This window comes from Amphiura filiformis, chromosome 10 (genome assembly GCF_039555335.1).
Source record: "Amphiura filiformis chromosome 10, Afil_fr2py, whole genome shotgun sequence".
Taxonomy (NCBI): domain Eukaryota; kingdom Metazoa; phylum Echinodermata; class Ophiuroidea; order Amphilepidida; family Amphiuridae; genus Amphiura; species Amphiura filiformis.
The window spans coordinates 58,788,003-58,814,457 of record NC_092637.1 but is presented as its reverse complement, the minus strand read 5'-3'; the positions used below and the strand labels follow the sequence as shown (position 1 = coordinate 58,814,457).

At 38.0% G+C, this 26,455-nt stretch overlaps 1 protein-coding gene across 1 annotated transcript; it reads left to right on the top strand.

Annotated features, from left to right (window-relative positions):
• Positions 1–11,329: 11,329 nt before the first annotated feature.
• Positions 11,330–24,523, top strand: LOC140163081 (mitogen-activated protein kinase kinase kinase 20-like). The gene is made up of 3 exons (XM_072186451.1): positions 11,330–11,486; positions 20,550–21,328; positions 23,286–24,523. Exons 2-3 carry the CDS (start codon positions 20,558–20,560, stop codon positions 23,700–23,702), a joined length of 1,188 nt encoding a protein of 395 aa, XP_072042552.1. The 5' UTR covers positions 11,330–11,486; positions 20,550–20,557; the 3' UTR covers positions 23,703–24,523.
• Positions 24,524–26,455: the final 1,932 nt, after the last annotated feature.

Genomic DNA, 26,455 nt, shown 5'->3' with positions numbered 1-26,455 from the left:
AGATGTGAGAGAAAATGCAAATAGCCTATAAATAAAATAATTAAAATGTTCTACACCTTGGTACCGACAATTGGTCAGAAATTTCTTAAAACTCTGCCATGAATGTTTGCTCTTCTTTGGCGGTACCCAACTATGGAAACGCTCAGATTTGAAAAGCGAGTTGAAAAACCTCAAACAACTTACAAGGCTCAAGTGCCTCATTATAGGTTGTATACTGCTTGCCAACAATGATCCTACGTGCTCTCTTCTGGATTCGTTCCAAAGCGGCACTTTCGTCGACCAAAAAGAGAATGTCGCCTCCAACTTGGGTCGGTCCTCAAGACTAGGAAGGTTGAGTTCTTTTAGACGCTCTTCATATAGAAATTTGAAGGATGAATCTGGTAGCACGCCTTTGAACTCTTTCTATGGCAGAAATGAGACCCTTAGTAGATGGATTCCAAATTTCTGACCCGTATTCCAAAATAGGTCTGACATGTGCTAAATAAAGAATTTTACGAGTAAAGGGATCTTTCACTTCATTGCAAATGTGACGGATCAAGTCGTCGTATGATTAGTATGCATTTTCCAATTCAAATTATTAGTGACCATGATTTTGACTGGCAACAGAAAATGAATTGTGGTTACCAAGTTTATAATCAACAGGAGCAACATAGCGACGTTTAATTTACGAGTCTTGACCTGGAGCACCACCAGGGGCGTAGCAAGAGCCTCGGAGGCCCATGGACAAGAAACAGTGCGGGGCCCTTAGCAGGGCCGGATTTACCATTGCATATTCTTCTTAACCCGACAATAGCATGTTTTGGATCAAAATGTGGCAAAATTTTGCGCGCTTCGCGCATATCATACTACCCCTTTACATAGCAAAATTCGCCTTCATTTTGGGCTAAAATGGTCTGAAATTGAAAATTTTTCGCGAAAATATCCTAGTAAAATTGGAACAAAATAATTATGCTTATCTCCCTCTAATTTGCAATGCTTCTGCCACCACTTTCGATCTTTGTTGATCTTTGTAACCGAACTTGGCCTCTCTCACGGTGAGTTTGGGGCGTCCAGGTAAATTCGGCCCTGCCTTTTAGCAACTCCTTAATCAGCACTTATTTTATTTCTCTTTTGCTTGGGGCCCCCTGAACCCTCGGGGCCCATGGACTTCGTCCACCCTGTCCCCCCGCTTGCTACGCCCCTGAGCACCACCCACATTTTTGCATTAAAATCAATACCACATGCTTTACTGCAGTTATTCAGAGCATTGAGGTCACTTTGCAGAGCCACTTGATCATCAATGGAAGAAATTGTTCTATATAATTTGGCATCATCTGCAAAGAGAGCAATGCGTGTATGATAAGGATAATGAACTGAGTGCATTGCATTATCGGCTCTCGAGCTAAATGCAATAACTCCACGGCAAGTGCGATTATCTTGACGAATTCATTTGCACGAGTACAATATCCGTCATATACTTTGAGTGTATTTAAACAATAGGCAATATTAATTGCTGCATTCATTATATAAGTTTGAATATTCGGAAAAATATCTTCAATTTTAAAAACACCGTCAGGCCATTGACCAGGTACAGCATTTAATTGGTCAAGAAAATCAATCACTGTATAAGTTAGCTATCAATGGTATCGATTGCGCCTACGTCATACTTTAGTAACTTATTCACGCATGGTTTGTAACCAATTGACTTTATGTTGTGATTATCTAATATCGTGGTTCCAAACACAGAGTGCACTGAACAAGTTCACCTAGAAACGATCGATTTTAACGTCCCTAGTACTACGGTGAATGGAGATGAGAGAAAAAAACTTATATATCAATATCAATTGGACTTTATAGTTCTATAATTTGAACTTTAAAATCTACTTATATTAAAACACACGACAGTGGAATTTTACAATTTGTTCAGTATTATAAAGCATGATCAGGATATTATGCGCTAGTGTGTGTTTTCCGGGCGTATTTATGTTATTTTAGATATAGGCTTACATGTATTTCATTTGTAAAATGCTGAATATTTTGTAATGGTGTCATCTTGTATAATGGTCCACCTGTTTTTAGCCCTTTTTAATTAATAGAAGCTCGATCATTCTCATTTGATGTTTGATTTATTTGAGTTCATTAATCATAATTTATGGCAATGATAGTTGCAAAATAGAACACAGTTTGTAACCTATGATTTACGTTTGTGCGCATGAAAAAATACCATAACCTATAACTATTTTAACACCACAGATTGTATATTCGTAATTTTTTGATGGTATACTCTGATGAACAGACAAGTTATATATAGTTATATGAAAGTAGTATTTCTAGTATTTGAGCGTGCACGTATTATCTAAAATCTTTTGTTTAGCCATAGAGCAATTCCCGGAGAGGGCTCAACTCATTAGCATGAGGCGCATTGATATGTAAATAGCGTATTGTTATTCAAATTTGTGCCCTGGCGTATTGCGGGCGGTAGTCATGTTATGCAGACGGGGCCTGCATCCATGCCAAATTGATAAGTGAATACGTATAATCACCTTTCTTTATTAACTATAAGCTGGTATATTTCGTATACAGTTTCGTTATAAAAGAAAGGCCAAATATTAAATGTATCATTTGTATACACTTTGAGATTTACATGCCTTTTTATCGTCTGAAGTGCGGAGCTCCAGCGACTGAAACTACAGCTAAATCCAGTTGGTGGCAACGCGTGGCCACACCCGGCTGCATCATAGAATCCTATCCCAATAATATGGAATTTTATCGAATACATTAGAAGTAAACACGGTTCGTCTGCATTTAAAAGACATGTTAATTCACAATGATATATAATTGAGTGTACACAGTGTCATCCAGCTATGTCAAAGCAACAATGGATCTTAAAATGTTCAAGGACATTGATTTATTCAATTTCCGGAATACGCAGACTGTGACCAATCAGAAGTTGGTTCATTTTGGTGTTGTGTATGCATAGCTGAAATGGCACTATGATGTGAAATTCTTTACATACATTTCAAAATACTTATTCACTCCGGAAGCCAAGTACCAATATGTCTGATAATTGCAGATTGATAATTATTATCACACAAGGAAACGAATAGAAACACACATTCAAAATGGCGCCAAAATGGAAGGTCAGATGTGATGTCAAATATTTTCTATACTTCAAATGCTACATGTATTTCATACCTTACACCTGTCACGCATTTTCTTCGCATTACTGACAGCAAGTCCTTATTTCGACACTACTATTGCAAACAGTCATTTCAAAATTAATTTAGTAGACTTTCTTTGAATAACATATCACGATGCCTGATGGGAAATGCCTCTCCGCCATTTCATTAAATCGGATCGTTTTCGAGTGTTTTCATAAAACTAACAGCGTCAGTATTCGCCAACTTGATCATGGGGTCGAATATGAATTATTCATAATGGTTCATAACGGATCGATAACTGGCCTCATTTTCTAGATAGCAAACCAACGGGATTTGTCATTCGTTTGCGTGCTTGATAGAACAACCGTGAATTTAGTGTCACCCCCTTGGTTTAGCGTGCGGGTTTTAGATAATGCATTGTTTAGCGTGCAGGTTTATATAATTTGAGCTATGAAGGGTAGTTTGTGAAAATAATACACGGGAGAAGAATACATAACGATGAATAGAAACGGGCACTAGAAGTATATCAGGTGTTACTTACATTTAAGCACCAGTGGAAAACGGGATATCGGTGCAATTGTCTTCAAGGGTGGTCTTAACCCTGGAATTATGGAAACTTTGGGCCTCAACTTTTGCACCGATATTTTCCACTGGTGCTTAAAGGGGGGTAACCCTATCAGTTTAGGATATGGATTGTCTTCAAACTTACATACAATTTCAAATATTGTCCCCTTTATGCATCTATGTGAGAAAACGAGAACATTTTCAGCGTAAAAGTGAATAATTAGCACAATTGAATACATGAATACAAAAGCCACCTAAGTCCATGCGAAGTTATTTTGAAAGAAAAACCTGTGTATCATTTTAATTCCTTCAGTTAGATTTACCTGGTCAATATGGTAAGTTTTACGTGCAAATGAGTGGATTAACCTGTATTAGGTATGACGATTAGCATTTCAGGGACTTCGTGGGGTTCATTTTAAATTGTGGACTTAGGTGGTTTTTTGAATCATATACAAAGACAACAATGTTAGAATGAGATTACCACTAGTAAGATAATACAAAATAAAGCACACAGGTATGTATAATGTTGATAAGCATTCTGCCATGTAATATAAACCACACACTTTCCTTTATTAAACCCATTTTTTGTTCAAAGTCATTCTCCAGCAATGAATGTGTTACAAGTGGACTTTTATACATACTGGATTTCAATCAATGTGTTACAAGACTCAAATCATGGAATTGGGTGATTCTTTCATACATGCTATTTTTCACATGCCCAATAGACACAGAGGATGAATTTGAGTTGTTCTTTCATGCATATAACAGGCCTATGTATAGCAACAATTTCCTATGCTTAACTCAATTTGGCCAAAGTATGGACTTAGGTGGCTTTTGTATTCATATATTCAATTAGTAAGTCAATACGTTGGTACGCATGAATTGCATTGTGGTCCGGCATCCAGAAACAACACTCCCGTCGAGTGCTTCGCCATACCACTACGCTCATCATTCTTGTGACAAAAATATCTCATTCTTTTCATTTTAATTTGACCCTAATACATTTCCTTTTAATTTTGTATATTATCATCACGTACTTATCTTTTATTTTAGGATTTGTTTTAATGAAAAAATGGGTTTTTTTATAATATTTTTAATTAATTAATTAATTAATTTTATAGTGGGGGACATTTTTTCTCATATTTTTTTGCATATTCCTCGTATCATACTTAACAATTAGATAAGGTCTTGTTTTGTATTTATTTCATCCCTTATGTATTTCTTTATTTTTGTTTTAAGCGTTTATCATTATAGCGCCCTCATTATTTCCGACCTATTTCCGTTCGTGCGAATTGGCATGGGAGTAAAACAGCTCTTATTCACGGAATCATTTTTTCCTACCCAGAATGTCGAAGGTGGCTACCAGTATAGCCTGTTTGTTTCTTGATTTCTCCGAAAATACATCAAATTGAATCGTCAAATTTCAGGATGGTAATGAGAAAAATATAATCTATTAAATGATACCAAAAACTCATCAACAATGAGAAAAATCGGGGAGATGATGCTGTCGATCGGGTCACGGACCTTTAAAGGCGTGGGGGGTATGGGCGAACTTGAAGTACAGGTATCTGGAGATGGGAAACAACGAGTTGCCCCAAATCATAGCGGCAGGTAGTCACTGGGCCGCCGAGTGCGAATATGCATTTATTTTTAAAGGTTCGTGTTTGTTTTAAATTTTTGGGCGTTTTCCAAAATTTGATATTTTTGGTGATATTTCAAAAAAGCGACATGCCAAAGACAACTCTTTCATGTCTTTGGGCACATAGTTTGTTATTGTTATTGCAGTTCTTTTATACATACCTACGTTACCATTTGCTTTGGTGATTTACTAATATTATATATTTTGTGATTGCAATTTGGCGTTTTCAATGCGTTTTCACGGTTGTTTGATGTGATCATTTTTTAGTTTTTCAAACAAAACATCATGTACATCCCAAATTTTGGCTTAAACAGCTTAAAGTGGTATCATGCTAATGTTTACAGATGCTTTTGAGTCATTTTCAACTTTAATTTCCCCTTATTTACAACATTATTCACTTTCACAGCATTTTTAAAGCTTTTTGGATATAAAATGTATCTATTTATGACAAGATTGGTGGCGCTATTTAGATACCGGAAATTACTCTTTCAGGCTTTTAATACAAATAATTCCTTTTGTTTTTTGATGAAATAGGTTTATAAAATTTCTTTGTTGCTGTTTCACCTATTCCATATGTTTTAATGGGAGTATTGATTACCTACCCCTTGCAAATTAAGGTATATGATTTATGATAAACAGCGCCACCTATAGTTTGCATTTTCTTAATAATGAAGCCAATTCTATATACATCAAACAACCGTGTTTTAAGCTTGTCATGAAATTAACGCGAATATATAGTCACGCTGCTTTTAGAATTTTTACCTGATCGTCGGCTTTTGCAGGCAACAGAATGCAGATTGGCTCACGATAGATGTCGTATTCCTATATAGGTCACTTGATGATAAAATTACTTTGAATTCCTTGTAACAACATACAAATTTGCGTCTGGAAACCGGGTCTGGAACTGATTTTGCCAGCTATAATAGACTTCAGCGCCGTATCAAATCTCATAAAACGGCCACGACTGGTAAGTATGTTTTTATGTTTCCTACACTTGATTGGGTACTGTAAAAGCATCCACTTTACTAGGTGTTTAGCACCTGGTCAGTAGATAATCCTACAGGGATACAGTCAGTAATTTAACATGAGGTGTGTATGGTGAAAGACCCATTATTAATTACCGTAGGCGCGGATATTAGGTCCTTTGCGTGCATAGCAGAAAATTATAATAGAATGTTTGGAATTTTCTAATTAAAATACTAACTGCATACTGCATTGTGTATTTATTTATTTAGGCCTATGCCTATTTATTTATTTACTGACTTATTTATTTATTTAGTAAATTAGTAAGTAATTAGTAACATTACATGATTCATCGGATTATTATTGATTGTTGATAACTTGATTGATTGATCGATTGATAGTCATTTCACATTATGTTCCTAGTTTTCCTAGTTTATAGGCCCTATGGAACGTCTATTAATTTTGAATAGCATCGTACATTAGATAAATAGGCCTATTGTCACTAACCCCTCAGGGAAATATCCTGCGCATCCTAGAGCCACTTCCGGTCCTGCCGGTTCTCGAACCCACGACCCTGGGTTTAAAAGGCGAGCGCGCTAGCGTATAGACCAAAAGAGGACTTCCCCGTCAGGTCTATAACACTAACGCACTTATACCTCCGTGACATGCCCCCCCTCCTCGTAAGGCGCGTCCTCGCGCCTTACTTCCTCTGTTTAAACTTGGTTATCCTTGATGCAAGGCATACTCGGCCAGACTGGTCGTCCTTGATACAAGGCATACTCGGCCAGCCATTTTTGTGAACGCCTAACCCTTTCCGATGGGTGATCCCCCTGGTGTTAAGAAACACCAGGGACCACCGCTGCCACCATTTATGTCACTAACCCCTCACGGAAATATCCTGCGCCTCCTAGAGCCACTTCCGGTCCTGCCGGGACTCGAACCCACGATCCTTGGTTTAAGAGGCGAGCGCGCTAGCGTATAGACCAAAAGAGGACTTCCCCGTCAGGTCTATAACACTAACGCACTTATACCTCCGTGACACTATCAGTATTGATTTATTATATTCAGCAATATCGAGGATTACTATCAAACTTCTCACAGCTAATAGACAGTTGGCTTAGTGGTAAGGCACTGAGTTTTATAAAAGTGATGTCCCGGGTTCGATTCCCAGCTCTACCTATTTTTTTCAAGGCTGAAAAAAAAATGCAATTTCTGAACTGTAAACTATTTGGTGCGCGATCTGAGCTGGTCCGTTTCTGGTGGCTGTGTCTGTTACAGGCACACCCCTATCTGGAATCCAAACCAGGTTCAGGCCCATTGCACATCCCTTAAATGTAATTATAAAGTTGAGAGCATTGAGTAAGACCACCCTTAAATTTGCTTTACCATTAAAATGCTTGTAACTTTTCTCAACAAGATCTCAGAGCAAAACACATGAGGTGTCAAAATTTGAAGTATAAAATGCTATATTCAGGGAATTTATTGATGCAAAAAGGGTGATATTTGATGCAAAAAGGAGTCTGTGTGTGAGAGATTTGATGCAAAAAAGGGGTCATTAGGTGAGAGATTTGATGCAAAAAAGAAGTCTGGTTCCGGTTCTAGTTTAGTTACTCCAATAAAGCGGATCCCGCATCAGCGTCAGAGGAGGTGACCTGAAGTTAACTTGAGGTGAAGTCGGTGTCGTCAAAAAGTCTGCGTGTGAGATTTGATGCAAAAAAGGGGTCATTAGGTGAGAGATTTGATGCAAAATGGGGTCATTGGGTCGTTGGGTGAGAGATTTGATACAAAAGAAGGGTCATTGGGTGAGAGATTTGATGCAAAAAAGGGTCATTAAGTGAGAGATTTGATGCAAAAAAGGGGTCATTGGGTGAGAGATATGATGCAAAAAAGGGGGTCTTTGGGTGACAGATTTGATGCAAAAAAGGTCATTGTGATAAATTTGATGCAAAAAAGGGTCATTGGTTGAGAGATTTGATGCAAAAAGGGTCATGGGTGAGAGATTGATGCAAAATGGGGTCGTTGGGTGAGAGATTTGATACAAAAGAGGGGTCATTTGGTGAGAGATTTGATACAAAAAAAGGGTCATTAGGTGAGAGATTTGATGCAGTCATAGGGTGAGAGATATGATGCAAAAAGGGGTCTTTAGGTGAGAGATTTGATGCAAAAAAGGTCATTGGGTGAGAAATTTGATGCAGGGGTCATTGGGTGAGAGATTTGATGCAAAAAGGGCTCATTGGGTGAGAGATTTGATGCAAAAAAGGGGTCATTGGGTGAGAGATTTGATGCAAAAAAAGGGTTATTGGGTGACAGATTTGATGCAAAAAAGGGTCATGGGTGAGCGCTATAGAGATTGATGCAAAAAAGGGGTCTTTGGGAGACAGATTTTATGCACTAAAAGGGGTCTTTGGGTGAGAGATGTGATGCAAAAATGGTCATTGGATGAGAGATTTGATGCAGAAAATGGTCATTGTGTGAGATATATGATGCAAAAAAAGAGTCATTGGGTGAGAGTTTGATGCAAAAAAGGGTCATGGGTGAGAGATTGATGCAAAAAGGGGGTCTTTGGGAGACAGATTTGATGCAAAAAGGGGTCATTGGGTGAGAGATTTGATGCAAAAAAAGGGTTATTGGGTGACAGATTTGATGCAAAAAAAGGGTCATGGGTGAGAGCTAGAGATTGATGCAAAAAGGGTCTTTGGGAGACAGATTTTATGCACTAAAAGGGGTCTTTGGGTGAGAGATGTGATGCAAAAATGGTCATTGGATGAGAGATTTGATGCAGAAAATGGTCATTGTGTGAGATATATGATGCAAAAAAAGAGTCATTGGGTGAGAGTTTGATGCAAAAAAGGGTCATGGGTGAGAGATTGATGCAAAAAGGGGGTCTTTGGGAGACAGATTTGATGCAAAAAGGGGTCTTTGGGTGACAGATTTGATGTAAAAAAGGGTCATTGGGAGATATGATGCAAAAAAGGGTCATTGGGTGAGAAATTTGATGCAAAAAAGGGGTCGAGAGATTTTATGAAAAAATTTTATGAAAAAAGGGGTAATTGGGTGAGATTTAATGCTAAAAACGAGTCATTTGGTGAGAGATTTGATGCAAAAAGGGTCATTGGGTGAGAGATTTGATGCAAAAAGGGTCATTGGGTGAGATTTAATGCTAAAAAGGTCCATTTGGTGAGAGATTTGATGCAAAAAAGGGTCATTGGGTGAGAGATATGATGCAAAAAAGGGGTCTTTGGGTGACAGATTTGATGCAAAGAAAGTCATAAATTTGATGCAAAAAAAAGGGTCATTGGTTGAGAGATTTGATGCAAAAAAGGGTCATGGGTGAGAGATTGATGCAAAATGGGGTCGTTGGGTGAGAGATTTGATACAAAAGAGGGTCATTGGATGAGAGATTTGATGCAAAAAATGGGTAATTAGGTGAATGATTTGATGCAGTCATTGGGATTTGATGCAAAAAAAGGGGTCTTTGGGTGACTGATTTGATGCAAAACATGGGGTCTTTAGGTGACAGATTTGATGCAAAAAAGGTCATTGGGTGAGAAATTTGATGCAGGGGTCATTGGGTGAGAGATTTGATGCAAAAAGGGCTCATTGGGTGAGAGATTTTATGCAAAAAGGGGTCATTGGGTGAGTGATTTGATGCAAAAAAGGGTCATTGGTGAGAGATTTTATGCAAAAAAAGGGTCATGGGTGAGAGCTAGAGATTGATGCAAAAGGGGCTCATTGGGTGAGAGATTTTATGCAAAAAGGGGTCATTGGGTGAGTGATTTGATGCAAAAAAGGGTCATTGGGTGAGAGATTTTATGCAAAAAAAGGGTCATGGGTGAGAGCTAGAGATTGATGCAAAAAAGGGGTCTTTGGGAGACAGATTTTATGCAAAAAGGGTCTTTGGGTGAGAGATGTGATGCAGAAAGGGGTCATTGTGTGAGATATATGATGCAAAAAAGGGTCATTGGGTGAGAAATTTGATGCAAAAAAGGGGTCGTCATTGGGTAAGAGATGTTATGAAAAAGGGGGTAATTGGGTGAGGTTTAATGCTAAAAACGGGTCATTTGGTGAGAGATTTGATGCAAAAAGGGTCATTGGGTGAGAGATTTGATGCAAAAAAGGTCATTGGGTGAGATTTAATGCTAAAAAGGTCCATTTGGTGAGACATTTGATGCAAAAAAGGTCATTGGGTGAAAGATTTGATGCAAAAGGGGTCATAGGGTGAAAAGCTACAGGGTGAAAAACTACTAAAAAGGGGGTCATCTTTGAAACCCCTAAAAATGAGGGTTATTCAGCGAGACCTGGACAATGCTGAAATATAAATTTGTCAAAAAAGAAACACTGAAGATATAAACACTTGAAAAAAAGTAAAATTTTGACAAAATGTTGGGGAAACATTCTAGTCATTTAAAAAAGGGTCAACAGATATTACATTAAGTCCTTTGAGAATTATTTAAAGAGGTTCATTGGGTGACAGCAAAACACAAATGGGGTCATTGGGCGAAAGGGAGTTGAAAAAGGATGTTTATTATGACTGTCATCTGACTCACCCATTTTCGGTGAGTGCCCCCCCCCCAAAAAAAAAAATTGAATAGATTTTGGTTTGTGTATTCAAAGTCTTTAATAGCTGGACTATCTATTATAGTTTGAAGATTTTTCTTTCTGACCTTTTAAACATGATATTGTTTTCAAATAATTGAAACTTTGAATCTCAAGTTAATTATATGTCTGGAATTTCCCAATCTATTTTTAGCCACTCGCTCACAAATTAAAGGTCATGGCAATATGGTTATGATGACCTGAGATAGTTGAGTACCCATTTTATTTTTATTTATTTTCATTTATTAAATCATTATTGATTTTTTTTTTCAAATAAAGTTTTTCAAACTTTCACATAAAGAAATGCAAGAATATATACTTCAATAATTCAATTTATGAGAAAAACAAAATACATACAAAACTGAAAATAAATAAAATAAAATTGCAATCACTGGGGCATGCAAAAACTACTCAAATCTTGACACGTTCAATAATTTCCCCACCTGACTATACAATATCATAACACAATATACTTCCTGGTTCATTTGCTGTCAAACAAGGCAAGTTCACAGTCATCATGGTGATAATTCCAGTTTGACGACTCAACGATGAAACCACAAGAATATTTATACAGTTAATATAAAGTAAGTTGAAATAATGGACTACATAGTCCATTTGAAATATCCATACACCCCCTGTAGTGACATGACTTTAATCTTCCACACAAGTAGCCTAGTGTGAATTTCTAGGGCTACCTGAATTGGCAATTCCATTTGATATCTACACTCCCTGTGTGGGAGATTAAGGTCATGTTTTCCATGGGGGTGTATGGATTTTAACTGGATTAGCCCACGTATGTTTACTTAAGGGTCTTTCAGGACCAAAATAATCTCTAAAAGTTTGTGAAGTTGCATTAATGGTTCAGAAATCTGACAGGGAAATACCCTTAAACCATTTTCATTTATATATATCAACTAAATGTGAAGAAAACTGAAAGGCTACGTCACTTTAAATGTGTCACTTTTGAAATGCTCTTGTTTTCCATTTAAATTGGTATAACTTGAGGGAATAAAGTGACATCGTGCCAAATGAGGTGTCAAAATATGCAGAGGGCCATGTGTCCTGAACTCGCCATACACGCTTTAGTGTTCACAAATATTATGAATTTTTACACCAATCAAGTTTCAAATTAGAATATCTCCACAATTATCAACCCTAAACTAGCAAAAATATACATTTTTGGAAAGCTGAAGGCATAAGAAATTCAAATACATTTCATCTCATTATACAGGGTGACCTTCAAGTTATACAGGGTGGAATATAAAAGATTCGGATAAAAAAATGGGTTACTTTATTGCTTATTACGAACTTGCAGTAATAAACTGGAAGTATTAAACAACATTCATTTGGTTAGAGGATAGGGGGAGCCTACTGACTTTGGATGAAACCAAAATCACAGCTATTTGGTAATCTCGGAATACAGGGTGTCCCAAAGTATGTTAGAATTTTTTTCAATTCAAAATATTTGAACTGAAACATTTTGCCCCTAACCAAACTTTTGTTTTGATATGATATTATTGGTCTTTAAAAAAATTACACTGTAGTTTTTTAGTTAAATGGCTAAAACTGAAAAAATATATATATATAGTTCCTGCCATCCCACTGTAAATAAAGCTGAACATACTAGTACTATTGGAAGAACTATTATTTGCTTCAAATAGTAGAAAAAAATGGACATTGCTATGTCTTGTTTTAAAATAAATGACATCGTACTGTTAAAGGAGTATTTCGTGATCCTAGCATCCTCTTTTTATGACATTTTTCAGTAGATATCCACGAAAAAAAGCTTGTTCCCAAAATTTCAGGTGATTCCGATTTTGCGTTTGCGAGTTATGCATGATTATGTGTTGTGATGTGCCCTGAGTAATTTGATTTAATTTAATTATTTAACTTTGTTTACAAGCTGAAAGTATTTCATGAGATGGGAAACCCCTTGTATTTTGGAATTCCCCAAATTATTGTAAACAAAGTCAGATCTATGTTTGGAACTTGGAAATTCCCAGTTCAGTATATTGCACCATAGTCAGGAAAACCCCAGGAAGTGATGTAATGTGAAAGGTGAATGTGTATAATTAATCTTGGGAAATCCCAAGATTGCAGCAATGTTGTGAAAATGTGATTGAAGTAATGGTTTATTAATAGATGATGGGTTTTTTTCTTGAGTACTGATATAAAAAGCTGGAGGTTTTTGTTGGGACTTTACAGAATGCCATGGGAGATTGAAAACTCCACATGTGTGTGATGGTCTTCGTGCTTCAAAAAAGAAGTACATTTTAACCAGTTTATATAGCCAATAATTAAGCTAATTTTAATACAGCAACGAAGAAGACAGCAAGCACACAAAAGTGCTCTTCCTCATCAAAGGATTAAAAGTTCTTCTGTCAAATTGCTGGAGTTTGCTGAGTTTGTGAAGGCCTCGCATCTGTCAAAAACAGCGGAGCTGTGTTAAAGAAACCTGTTCCCTGGAAAAAGAGTGATTGGTGAAAGAAACGCCATTTTTGGAGAAAGCAGCGCAAAGAGATATTGCGGAGAAAGCAGCGCAAGGAGATATATTTGTGGAGATAGCAGCGCAAAGGAGATTGGAGGAAGCATCATCATTTTCGTATGAGGATTTTATGTGCAAGGATTTATAAATGCAAGTGTACGATGGACTTCGCTGATTTTCGCAGAACAAGTGAATAAGGATATATTACATCAGTCGTCCAGAACATTGCAAGAACTCCAGAATCACCAACAAGAAGACCGCTGGTTAAGTACCGATATAATAAAACTGATTGTGTGATTTTATTGTAATTGTTGTTATATGTACCAAGCATACTCTATTTTCAATTAAAGACTTAGATTTGTTAGCTTAAAATCAAACAGTGTATTTGTGTTGTGCATTCGTGTGAATTTGGGTAAAAGGTGATTTTGGCCTTGAGTCAAGTACGACTCGTAACAAAAATTGGGGGCTCGTCCGGGAGAAATACACTGTAAAAAAGTTAACATTAATTTACTGAGTCTTGAAAGTGAAAGTACAGTATGGCAGAGTTCAAAGCTGAAGAGTTTCTTGAAACTATAGATTGGGAGAAATTTGATAAGTTGAAGAAGCCTGATTTATTAGCACTTGCCAAACATTATGACTTGAAAGTAAAGCAAACTACAAGAAGACAAATAATCAAAAATGTCTTGATTGAGGTTTTAGTTGATGAAGAGTATTTTGATGAATCCATTTTGGGCAAGAGAAAAGAGGTCGAAACTGAAATCGGTGGGGACTCTGCAGTTAAATTGAAAGAGTTGGAAATTCAATTAGAACTGAGGAAAATAGAAATGGACCAAAAAGAAAAACTGGAAATGATCAAGTTAGAGAATGAAAATAAAGAAAAACAAGAAAGGCTAGATATGGAAAAACAGAAAATGTTTATTGAAGAAAAGGAAAAGGTGGCAAAATTGGAACTTGAGAAACAGAAAATGGCAATGGAAGACAAAGCGGCGCCATGAAAAGATGGCGCTGGAAGCACATTTGAAAGAAAAAGAAATTGAGTTTGAACAAGAGAAGTTGGCTAAGCTAGGTGACAAATACTCATCAAGTTTCTCCTCAAAGTCAAAGTCAGGGTTTGATGTTACAAAGTATGTAAAGCTTGTGCCTAAATTCAAAGAGAAAGAAGTTGACGAGTACTTTCAACATTTTGAAAAGGTAGCTACTAAATTTGAAATGGCCTCCAGAGCATTGGACCCTACTGTTACAAAGTAGTTTTGTGGGAAGGCCAGGAAACTTACTCAGCTCTACCAATAGAGAAGTGTAATGATTATGAAGAAGTCAAACAGGCAGTTCTCAAGGCATATGAACTGGTGCCTGAAGCATACAGACAAAAGTTCAGAGATTCAAGAAAGCAAGCAGATCAAACCCATGTAGAATTTGCTAGAGTAAAAGAACAAATGTTTGACAGATGGCTTGGGTCAAAAGAAGTCAAAGATGATTTCAGCCAACAAGCAATTAGTTCTTATAGAAGAGTTCAAGAAATGTGTCCACGTTGACATTAAAACCCATTTGGATGAAAGCGCTAGCAAAATTAAGACGCTAAACGAAGCGGCGACAATGGCGGACGACTATGGTTTAACTCACAAATTGAATGCGAGTAGATTTAGTCATAACAGAAGTTATTCAAACAGGTTCAGCCATAATCAACCTAGAGCAAATCAGGGTGGTACACAAGAAGTGAAACCTCAGTCTAATTCACAGCATAGTGCTGGTGGTAGAGGACCCCAGGGAGTTCAGGTAACAGAGCAAAATTTGGGACTGAATTTAAAGCTAAAGTAACTTGTACTCATTGTAAGAGACCAGGGCATACGATGACCCAGTGTTATTTCTTAAAAGGCAGACAAGACGCACAAAAACAGCAGCAAACTGCTAGTAATACTGTGGGATGTGCAGTGTCACTTGAGTCAAAGAAAAAAAGTCAGTCAAATCAAGAAACAAGAATTCCCACAAAAGGGAGGTGAGACAGACAAGGTGTGTGAAGAATTTGAACCATTTGTGTTAGAGGGAGTAGTATCACTTGGTGAGAATGGTAGTCCAAAGCCCATCAAGATTGTGCGAGATACATGTTGTGCACGGTCTATGATTCTGGAAGGAACTTTGCCCTTTAATGAGGATAGTTCAGCAGGTAATGCTTTGATCCAGGGTATTGGGATGGAAATAATTAGTGTACCTCTCCACAAAATTAACTTGACATCTGACTTGGTTTCTGGTCCTGTAACCATAGGAGTTAGACATGAATTGCCAGTCAAGGGAGTATCCATGTTGCTAGGAAATGATCTGGCAGGGGGGAAGGTTTTCCTGACCCAATAGTCACTGAATAAGCCCTGTATACAGGATGATAATAGTGAGGAAGAGGAGATATTTCCTGCATGTGCAGTGACACGGGCAATGAGTAAGAAGGCCTCATTAGAAACAATTGAGGACAACCAAATTGACGACTTAGGCTACAATTTGGAAGACACATTTGTGTCAAAGTTGAATGAGAAAGAAGATAAACTTCCTTCTCCTGGGGATAAAAATACCCCTAAAGATGACACAGCCTCTGAGCATGAACAAATTGGGGAAACCATGAAAGACCCATTAAGTCATGACAAGCTGATTCTGGAGCAACAAAATGACCCAGAACTCAAAGAGATCAATCAAAGGGCATTGACCCTAGAAGAAGCAGAACAAAATTCTGTTTGTTTTTACAAACAAGATGGTGTGCTAATGAGAAAATGGCGCCCTCTTGATGTACCTGCCAATGAAGAGTGGAAGGTAGTGCACCAAATTGTGGTACCAAAAGTATACCACACTGAAGTAATTAACATAGCACATGATAGTCCCATGGCAGGGCATTTGGGTGTTAAGAAAACTCATGAAAGAATTCTGAGACATTTCTGGTGGCCCACTCTCAGAAAAGATGTTTCTGAATATTGCAAAACATGTCACATATGCCAAGTAGTAGGGAAGCCAAATCAGAAAATACCTCCTGCTCCATTGAAGCCAATTCCAGCCTTTGATGAACCATTTAGTAGGGTTATTATTGATTGTGTAGGCCCCCTACCAAAGACTAAGTCAGGTAATCAATACCTTCTGACAATTATGTGCGCGTCAACACGCTTTCCTGAAGCCATACCCTTGAGAAATATTAAAGCAGTGACAATAGTGAAAGCTTTAACCAAGTTCTTCACATTTGTGGGGCTCCCCAAGTCCATACAGTCAGACCAAGGATCAAACTTTACTTCTGGAGTATTTCAGCAGGTCATGTATCAATTAGGTATAGAACAGTACACCTCAAGTGCTTACCATCCAGAATCACAAGGTGCACTAGAAAGGTTCCACCAAACATTGAAAAACATGATCAGGACATACTGTTTGGAATTTCAGAGGGACTGGGATGAGGGAGTACACTTGTTGTTGTTTGCTGCTAGGGAAGCTGTTCAGGAAACTTTAGGATTTAGTCCTTTTGAGTTAGTGTTTGGACACACAGTACGCGGACCCTTAAAGTTGTTGAAAGAAAAGTGGCTCAATGAGAAATCAGATATCAATTTGTTGGATTATGTCTCCAATTTTAAGCATAGGCTTAACAGAGTAACTGATATCGCCAAAGAAAACTTGAAACAGGGTCAGGCCAAAATGAAACAATGGTATGATAAACATGCCAAAGAGAGAGTGTTCAAACCAGGTGACAAAGTTCTAGTACTGTTTCCAATTCCAGGACACCCATTACAAGCCAGATATCATGGTCCATGTGAAGTAGAGTCAAAAGTGGGTGAAGTAGATTATATTATCAAGACTCCTGGTAGACGCAAGAGCAGGCAGTTATGCCACATAAATATGCTCAAAGAGTATGTTGAAAGAAGTGACAGTGGCATTCCAAAACCTGTGTGTACAGTAAAACATGCTAATGTAGACAAACATGCCGATGTAGACAAAATCGCCAATGTAGACAAGAGTAAAGATGATAATTCTGATGTCACATATGACCAGGATAAAGAGCTAGAGCACAAAGAGTATAATGTAAAATTGAACAATTCTGATGTGCTCACTAATTTGGACTCAAAGTTAGGTCATCTTTCTCAAGATCAACAAAGTCAAATTGCAAATTTGATTCACAAATTTGACAATATATTTCCTGATACGCCAAGTAGAACAAATGCTGCATTTCATGATGTAGATGTTGGTGATACAAAACCAATCAAGCAGCATCCTTACAGAGTCAATCCATTGAAAATGGAACATCTCAAAAATGAGATTAATTATATGCTAGACAATGATATCATAGAACCAAGTAGTAGTGAGTGGAGTTCACCATGTATTCTTGTTCCCAAGCCTGATGGTTCATACCGATTGGTCGCATGAACATGAGAGCTGCAAATGTTCATTCAAAGACAGACTCGTACCCAATTCCAAGAATTGATGATTGCATAGACAAAATTGGGAATGCAAAATTTGTTAGCAAATTTGATCTTTTGAAAGGGTACTGGCAGGTTCCACTCACAGACCATGCCAAAGAGATTTCTGCTTTTTGTACACCATTTGGTCTTTACCAATACAAAGTTATGCCATTCGGGTTGAAAAATGCCCCAGCAACATTTCAGAGAATGGTGAACCAAATTGTGGCAGACATAGAGGGATGTGAAGCGTATGTAGATGATTTGATTGTTTACAGTCAAACTTGGGAACAACACATGGAACAACTCCATCAATTGTTTAAGAAGCTGTCAGAAGTACAATTGACAGTCAACCTGGTAAAAAGTGAGTTTTGCCATGCCACAGTCACATACTTGGGATATGTTGTAGGTCAAGGTCAGGTGAAACCTATGAAAGCCAAAGTTGAAGCAATTGAGCAATACCCCACACCTGTAAACAAGAAGGCACTCATGAGATTTCTAGGAATGGTTGGCTATTATAGAAAGTTCTGTCCAAACTATTCAGAGATAGCAAGTCCTTTGACTGATTTGTTGAAGAAAGATGCAAAATTCATTTGGTCAGAACAGTGTGAAAATGCTTTTCACAAAGTCAAATCAATACTCATGAGTTCACCAGTACTTACTGCACCTGATTTTCAGAAGCAGTTCAAGTTGACTGTTGATGCCAGTGACATAGGCTGTGGAGGTGTTGTGATGCAAGAGGGTGAAGATCAAATAGATCACCCCATTTGTTACTTTTCAAGGAAATTCAACAAGCACCAGAGAAATTACTCCACAATTGAGAAGGAGTGTCTAGCATTGCTATTAGCATTGCTACATTTTGATGTGTATTTGGGTACCACAGTATACCCTGTGCTTGTTTTCACAGATCACAATCCCCTCACCTTTCATCAACAGGATGAAGAACAAAAACCAAAGACTGGTGAGGTGGAGTTTGACCTTGCAAGAGTACAATCTGGACATCAAACATATTAAGGGAAAAGACAATGTAATGGCTGATGCCCTGTCCAGAATTGCATAAAAAGGGCTGATAAACAAAAATTCCTTTTAAAAAAGGGAACTTGTGTGACAAGTAGTCACTGTGTATGATGAGTTAAATACTCAAAGTTGATAATATGTTGAAGTTGATGTAAAAGAAGAAAGCATTTAAGAAAGTTTTCATTACATTCGAACTTTCTTCTTTTAAGTGGGAGTGTGTGATGTGCCCTGAGTAATTTGATTTAATTTAATTATTTAACTTTGTTTACAAGCTGAAAGTATTTCATGAGATGGGAAACCCCTTGTATTTTGGAATTCCCCAAATTATTGTAAACAAAGTCAGATCTATGTTTGGAACTTGGAAATTCCCAGTTCAGTATATTGCACCATAGTCAGGAAAACCCCCCAGGAAGTGATGTAATGTGAAAGGAGAATGTGTATAATTAATCTTGGGAAATCCCAAGATTGCAGCAATGTTGTGAAAATGTGATTGAAGTAATGGTTTATTAATAGATGATGGGTTTTTGCATGAGTACTGATATAAAAAGCTGGAGGTTTTTGTTGGGACTTTACAGAATGGCATGGGAGATTGAAAACTCCACATGTGTGTGATGGTCTTCGTGCTTCAAAAAGAAGTACATTTTAACCAGTTTATATAGCCAATAATTGAGCTAATTTTAATACAGCAACGAAGAAGACAGCGAGCACACAAAAGTGCTCTTCCTCATCAAAGGATTAAAAGTTCTTCTGTCAAATTGCTGGAGTTTGCTGAGTTTGTGAAGGCCACGATCTGTCAAAAACAGCGGAGCTGTGTTAAAGAAACCTGTTCCCTGGAAAAAGAGTGATTGGTGAAAGAAACGCCATTTTTGGAGAAAGCAGCGCAAAGAGATATTATGGAGAAAGCAGCGCAAGGAGATATATTTGTGGAGATAGCAGCTAAAGGAGATTGGAGGAAGCATCATCATTTTCGTATGAGGATTTTATGTGCAAGGATTTATAAATGCAAGTGTACGATGGACTTCGCTGATTTTCGCAGAACAAGTGAATAAGGATATATTACATCAGTCGTCCAGAACATTGCAAGAACTCCAGAATCACCAACAAGAAGACCGCTGGTTAAGTACCGATATAATAAAACTGATTGTGTGATTTTATTGTAATTGTTGTTATATGTACCAAGCATACTCTATTTTCAATTAAAGACTTAGATTTGTTAGCTTAAAATCAAACAGTGTATTTGTGTTGTGCATTCGTGTGAATTTGGGTAAAAGGTGATTTTGGCCTTGAGTCAAGTACGACTCGTAACAGTGTATTGCACTGCTCCATATAGACAATGCGTTGTAATTTCGTTCTGGTATACCAGAACGAAATTCAAATTTGGCGATATCTTTGCTAAACGAATTAACCTGCAAGAAATTTTTGGTACATAAACATTATGTAGACAGAGGTACCCAGTGGTATAAAAATCTCAATTTTTTTGGTGAAAAGTGGGGGGATGATGCTGTGGATCACGAAATGCCCTTTTAAGTGGCAGAGAGGTCCATCTTAGGAGCTCAATGTTCAGGTAAGATGAACCCCTAGTAATGCCATCAGCTGGGCCACAAATTCTGAACAAAAATTTAAATTGTCAAAGAGATCATTTTTGCAAAAGCAGCAAGACTTGTTCAAGATTGAACCTCCTTGTTTGTTATTTGTTCAAATTTTTAATTATTTCCGTTTTTAATTGTACACAGATACCTTGATGATGGCTTATTTGAAAGTGAAACGATCTGCTTTGACTTTTGGACCTGAACTTGGTGAAGGTGGTTTCAGCACTGTCTATCAAGCAACTTGGAGGCAGTCGATATTGAAACGACAAGAGGTTGCTGTAAAGAGACTTCATAAAGTTAATCCAAGTGAGGTTGAAATCATGTCCAAACTTGACCATCCAAATATAGTGAAGCTGTTAGCAGTTCTTGACGAGAGTCCCGATTACTTTTTGATCATGGAGCTCTGCACAGGTGGTTCACTGAGGTCCTATCTAGATCAGCGTCATGGTAACAGACTACCATTAGATCAACTCTGTAATTTGGCAAAGCAGGCTGCGCTACCGCTAAAATATCTTAGAGAGATGGAGATATTGCATAAAGATGTGAAATCGCCCAACTACTTGATCGCCAAGGGAAAGATCTTAAAGTTGACCGATTTTGGGATAGCAAAGAACCTTAAAGAAACAATGAGTAACGCAACACAGTCAGCTTCCTACCCCTGGATGGCCCCTGAACTGATGAAAGATCTGAAGCTATCGCCTACATATGATATCCACTCCTATGGTGTAGTTGTTTGGGAACTGTTGACACTTGAGGTGCCCTTTCAGGGTTTGGAACCACAAGTTGTAGTGATGAGAATCTGCGGTGACAATGAACGTCCACCAATCCCTCCAGACTGCCCTCAGCCAATAGCCGATTTGTTGAGGAAATGTTGGGCAGTAGACTGGCGCAAGAGGCCCAGTATTGATGAAGTCCTCTCTGTGGTAAGTGAACATCTGGTAAAGGGACATAGAGATGGCTCGGTATGTATAAGTATGTAGGGAGCACATCGTCATCATCCCTATATCTTTGTGTTAAAAATTGCCGTAATAGTACAGCGAATCCTCTCATTTTTTAACAGCTACGCATCGCGATCTTATTCGAGATAGGCCGAGCGACTCAGGCTAAGCATACCATGACTAGCCTGAATCCTTCCAGGCCCAGAATTGCGGCGCCTTTTATTACCCACAATCCTTTACGTTGCCTTATTCAGCACAACCCGATGACCGTGCGTAGATGTTGAAGGACTGGAGGATTTAGTCTATACCATGACTACCATGAGATACCACAGCGTTTCTATATTCTACACATTATTACGATTTGTGCATGCTCTAGTACCCCATATGATGTTTCTATTACAAGAAAAAAAATTGTTTTCAGGAAAAACCAGGGTTTTGTTTCCAGTACACTCACTCGAAAAGCAGTACACTAATTAGCGGGGCCTTGCAGCTTGCTGTGGATATCTTTTACTGCATTTTTAAAGTAAAAAATTTGAAATCCAAAGTAAAAATTGAGATATATTTAATTTTGAGAATGACAATTGTACTTTACAGGTAGGAAGGAACGTGTTTCGCCCATTCAGTTAAGTTCCAGGTGCACGTCCTAACACAATGCATATGAAAACTTTCTTTATCTGTGTCAATAATAGAATATTGATTTCAACGGAGTATTGAGCTGTATGGAAAAAAATATTTATAACTAGCGGGAGACCCGCGCTTCGCGCGGGTCCCCGCTAGTTGAGTAAACGGGAGCGGTTAGTAAACGGGAGTGGTTAGTAAACATAGTAAACGGTGATGATAATCATGGTGTCTTGGTATAGATTATTCATCCAGTATAGTAATGATCATGTTAGCTTGATAAACATAATTATCCACACCTGTGATAATGTTGTTAGGCCTACTCACTCAATTACTTTTGAAACAGCTCGTGACAGAATGATTGATTTTAACTTTATCCCAACAAACATTAAACATTAAGGTTAGAAGAGGTTGCTAGAAAACGTTTCAATTCCGGGTTATAATAGTATAAAACATGTAAGAAACATGTTTAAAAGTTATGCAAAACATTTCCGTATTTGTGGACAACATTTAACCTTTTCGAGCTAATACTGAACAGTTAACGACTAATTCGGTCCCTGTTGGCTACATTTTAACATTCCCTCTGACATTTTTTGGTGTGTCAAAACAAATTTCAAAATGTGCTATTTATGCAAATTTATACTAATTATTATGGATAAAGCTAAATATTCATATATTAGGCATAATCCATCAGAATAAACATTTAATTTTGCAAAAACTTACTTTCATGGCTCTCCAAAATAGTGATATGCAGTCGGACACAAACAACCTATTTTAAAACCTGTTGTTCAAATACCCTTGATAATAACATTTCTATTTTAGAGTGTAGAGATTTATATGTGTTGGTACTAGACATCAAAGAAAAGTTTAAAACTAGTCAACAACACTCACATTTTTTCAGAGTAACCATACTCTGTCATCAGCGGTGTGTTACTGCTGAATGACTGCAAATTGCAATTGGAGAGCACCACAAGTGCACAGGACATGATGCTGACACTGACAACGTCGAAGTGCTCTGCAGACAAAAAAAACTACTGCCAAAAGTGAGAGAAGCGATTTTCATCACGAAAGAGACCAGCCCCACCCTTAATAGAGATGGGGGTCGAGAACTTTCCAAAATCTATGACACTTTGCTTCCAGAAACACCTGACAGAAGGTCAAAAAAGGACATTGTCAACAGGAAGTAAAAGTCATACATCAGTTATTCACTAGTATAACACCGCTGATGACGGAGTATGGTTACTCTGAAATTATTTGGACAAAAATGTGAGTGTTTAACTTTTCTTTGATGAAATATATTTTTTTTTTAAATTTCTGCACACAGATATCTGACAGACAAGCAGTAGCTGTAGCAGCCAAGATAGATAGACAACGACAGATTCTTGATGGTTCCTGGATGCTTGAGAGGAAAATTGGTGGATCTGCAGCAAGTTTGCTGACAAAGCCATATGGCATGGCAGTCAACCATCAAGGAGATGTATGTGTAGCAAATTGGGATGCAGCAAAGGTACAGGTATACAGTCAACAAGGTATGCACAAATCCAGCATAGATACCAAGCTAGGACTGAAACCTGGGACACGCTCATGGCCTAGAGAAGTCCGAATAAGCTCAGATGGCAGTTTGTGTATTACCGATTATCGCAGTTCGTTAAAGTCTATAGTCCTGCTGGTTGGTATAGGGAAAAGTGGCCTGCAGTATCACCTCAAAACAAATCCTCAGCTGATGAAGACACTTGTCTAGTAGGTCTAACCATGGATGCTAAGGGTCAGTTACTGGTAGGAGAAATCAAGAAGAAATACATCAGCAAACACAAGGGGGATGGTTCACATGTTGCAAGCATGAAGATAGGCATTGAACCTTGGTCACTGGCTGTGACATCAGAAGATACAATCATAATAAGTGACTGGGACATGTCAATGCATATTGTAGACAGTACAGGACAATTGTTGCATATCAACTATCCACCTCATCTACAAAGTTGGAATTGGGTGCCTGCAGGAATTGCCTGCATTGAGGACATCATCTGTGTTTGCAACTACGATATTAACAGCATCCATTGCTTCTCTGCATCTGGACAATATCTGCAGGATATTTACATCATTGGCATCCCAGGTAAACCCAGATGTCCTACATTCACAGCAGATGGCAAGCAACTGATGATTTCATGTGACACTGGTCATGGTCTCAACGGTGTTGTAGCTATATACAAGCTGCAATCATAACCAGCAAGGCTTAGCAAAACTTGCAATGGTCCACATTTTTATCCAGCTAATGACAAATCTGAACAATTGTGACTTTTTTTATTTTTAGAAAGCCTCTAGTGATCCAAGCTTATTTCAACTGGGGTCCATTTGAACACTGAGACTGATTGGAACAGTTGACACCCTATTTTAGAAACTGAATGCAAGCTACTGCAGTCAAGTTATTAGCAGTCAAGTTAGCTCAATCAGTTATTAGCAGTCAAGCTAGCTCAATCGTTAAGGCGTTCGACTATGGTGCGAGAGGTTGCGGGTTCGAACCCTGGCGGTGCCTAGTATGCTCTCGTGGAAAATTGAGTTGGCTTGAAATCCTCTGGACAAGGACCTATACTGCTAATTGTCTCGTTGTAACCCGCACGTAAACTCGGGAGCTGATCCTGGTTGCGATGTTTTTTTTGGAATGTCTAGGGCGTGCGCTCTTGTAGCAGCAAAGTCCCTGATTTGTTGTTAAAATGGTTTATGGAATGATGTGGGGCCGTAGCGGTCAGCGACAACCTGTAAAGTGTGCTGAGGCTTGTGGATCAACGTCTAGGCGTTGTGCCTGTGCGTTGCGCACTATAAATCACTGCACTTTTTTCTTTTTTTTACTGCTACACAGGTATGTCTCTTCTGTACATGGGACCAACGGCTTAACATCACCTCCGACATACCGATTTCTCTTATGGTTCATTTACCAAACTTTAAATGCACTATGGGGAGCGGAAATTCTGAATTTAATCCACAGACGTTTGCAATTAAATTCAGACTTGTGCGTGTATTTGAACTTGGGAGGATGTATCTGGGTAAACTAATTACTTTTGATGGGTAGTGTTTACAAAATATATACAAGTGACCATTTGCATTTAAATTTATATATTTTTATAAAAATTTTATTTACACCTCTACATATATCAAGGACGGAGTCAAATAATATATATTATATTACAAACATGTATATTATAATAAAGTGCATAAAAAAAACCCCAAAATTAAAAACAGTATGTATGCTTGGTAACCATGCAAAATAATGATGATAATAACTAAATGTCCACAAATGCCCCACTCTTGTTTGTGCTGGTTGGAACAGATCACATATGTGACCATCCATCACAACTGAGCCCGGATGTTGCCAGTGCCACTATTGAGATATGCTCCATTGAACTTAACAATAAACAATAGGAAACAAAGGATTTATTGACTGTTTCATTGATTTTTTCACTACTTAAATGTCAAGTACTATAGACATGATACGAGGGGGTATCCAAAAGTTTTTGACATCACCCAGAAGGAAACTTTTCATGATAAGATCCTCCACTTTCTTGAGTTTCTTCACTGTGGCCGCATCATCCGTTAATGATTGTCGTCCACTTCTTGGCTCATCTGTGAGGGACATGTGGCCAGTTTGGAAATTCCTTTTTCAAAAAACAACAATGCCATATGATGGGTAATCATCACCATAGATAGCTTTCATTTCATCATAGATCTTCTGAGCATTGTAGGCCTAACCCTCCAAATGCAGGAAGTTAATCATGCTGCGTCCCTCAATTTTCACCATCTTGCAGGTTATGCGCCTACTGCCCATCTAGCGCCACCTGTAAAGAAAGTAAACATACTTAGGAGACCATTTTTGGACCATATTGTACATAAGGACCAGTGATTACACTGACAAAATTTCATCAATATAGCTCTTTTCCTTCTGGGTGATGTCAAAAACTTTTGGATACCCCCTCGTATACATCATTTTAAAGCTAATTTCAAGCAGAATATTTTAGTTGAATATCTCAAAAATGATGATTGGCGGCTTCAGGGCTCAGTTGTGCTGGATGGTCACATATTGTTAAGGTTACAGTTAATAAAATAATACAAATCATACTTCCTTGTCCAAGAATTCCTTTACCCAGTGTGCTGTTACACAATATTGGTGACTGCGCAGGGCTAACCATGTGCACAACACAGTGCAGAAATCACTTGGGGAAAAGTATGCGATGATGCCATTATATGCACTGCACACTTAAAACAGTATACTGGGCTATGAAAGACCTTATACACAGAGAGTGTAGATTTCAAATGGAGCCGCACCATTAAAAAACCACATTTGAAATTCACACTCCCTGTGTGGAAGATTAGGTGTAGATAGGGTGTATACTCTCATTTCACTACCTCCAGTCAGTGGCACTAGCTTTGAAGTTAAGTGTGTGCTGTATTATTTCTTGTGTGTACATATGCACCTCTTTGATCACACATGTTAAAGTAACT

What these genes read in the sequence shown, in the direction of transcription:
- LOC140163081 (XM_072186451.1), top strand. Translation starts at nt 20,558, where the DNA reads ATGATGGCTTATTTGAAAGTGAAACGATCTGCTTTGACTTTTGGACCT. An exon ending in TTGATGAAGTCCTCTCTGTG is followed by an intron (nt 21,329 to 23,285) that starts GTAAGTGAACAT and finishes TTCTGCACACAG; the next exon opens with ATATCTGACAGACAAGCAGT.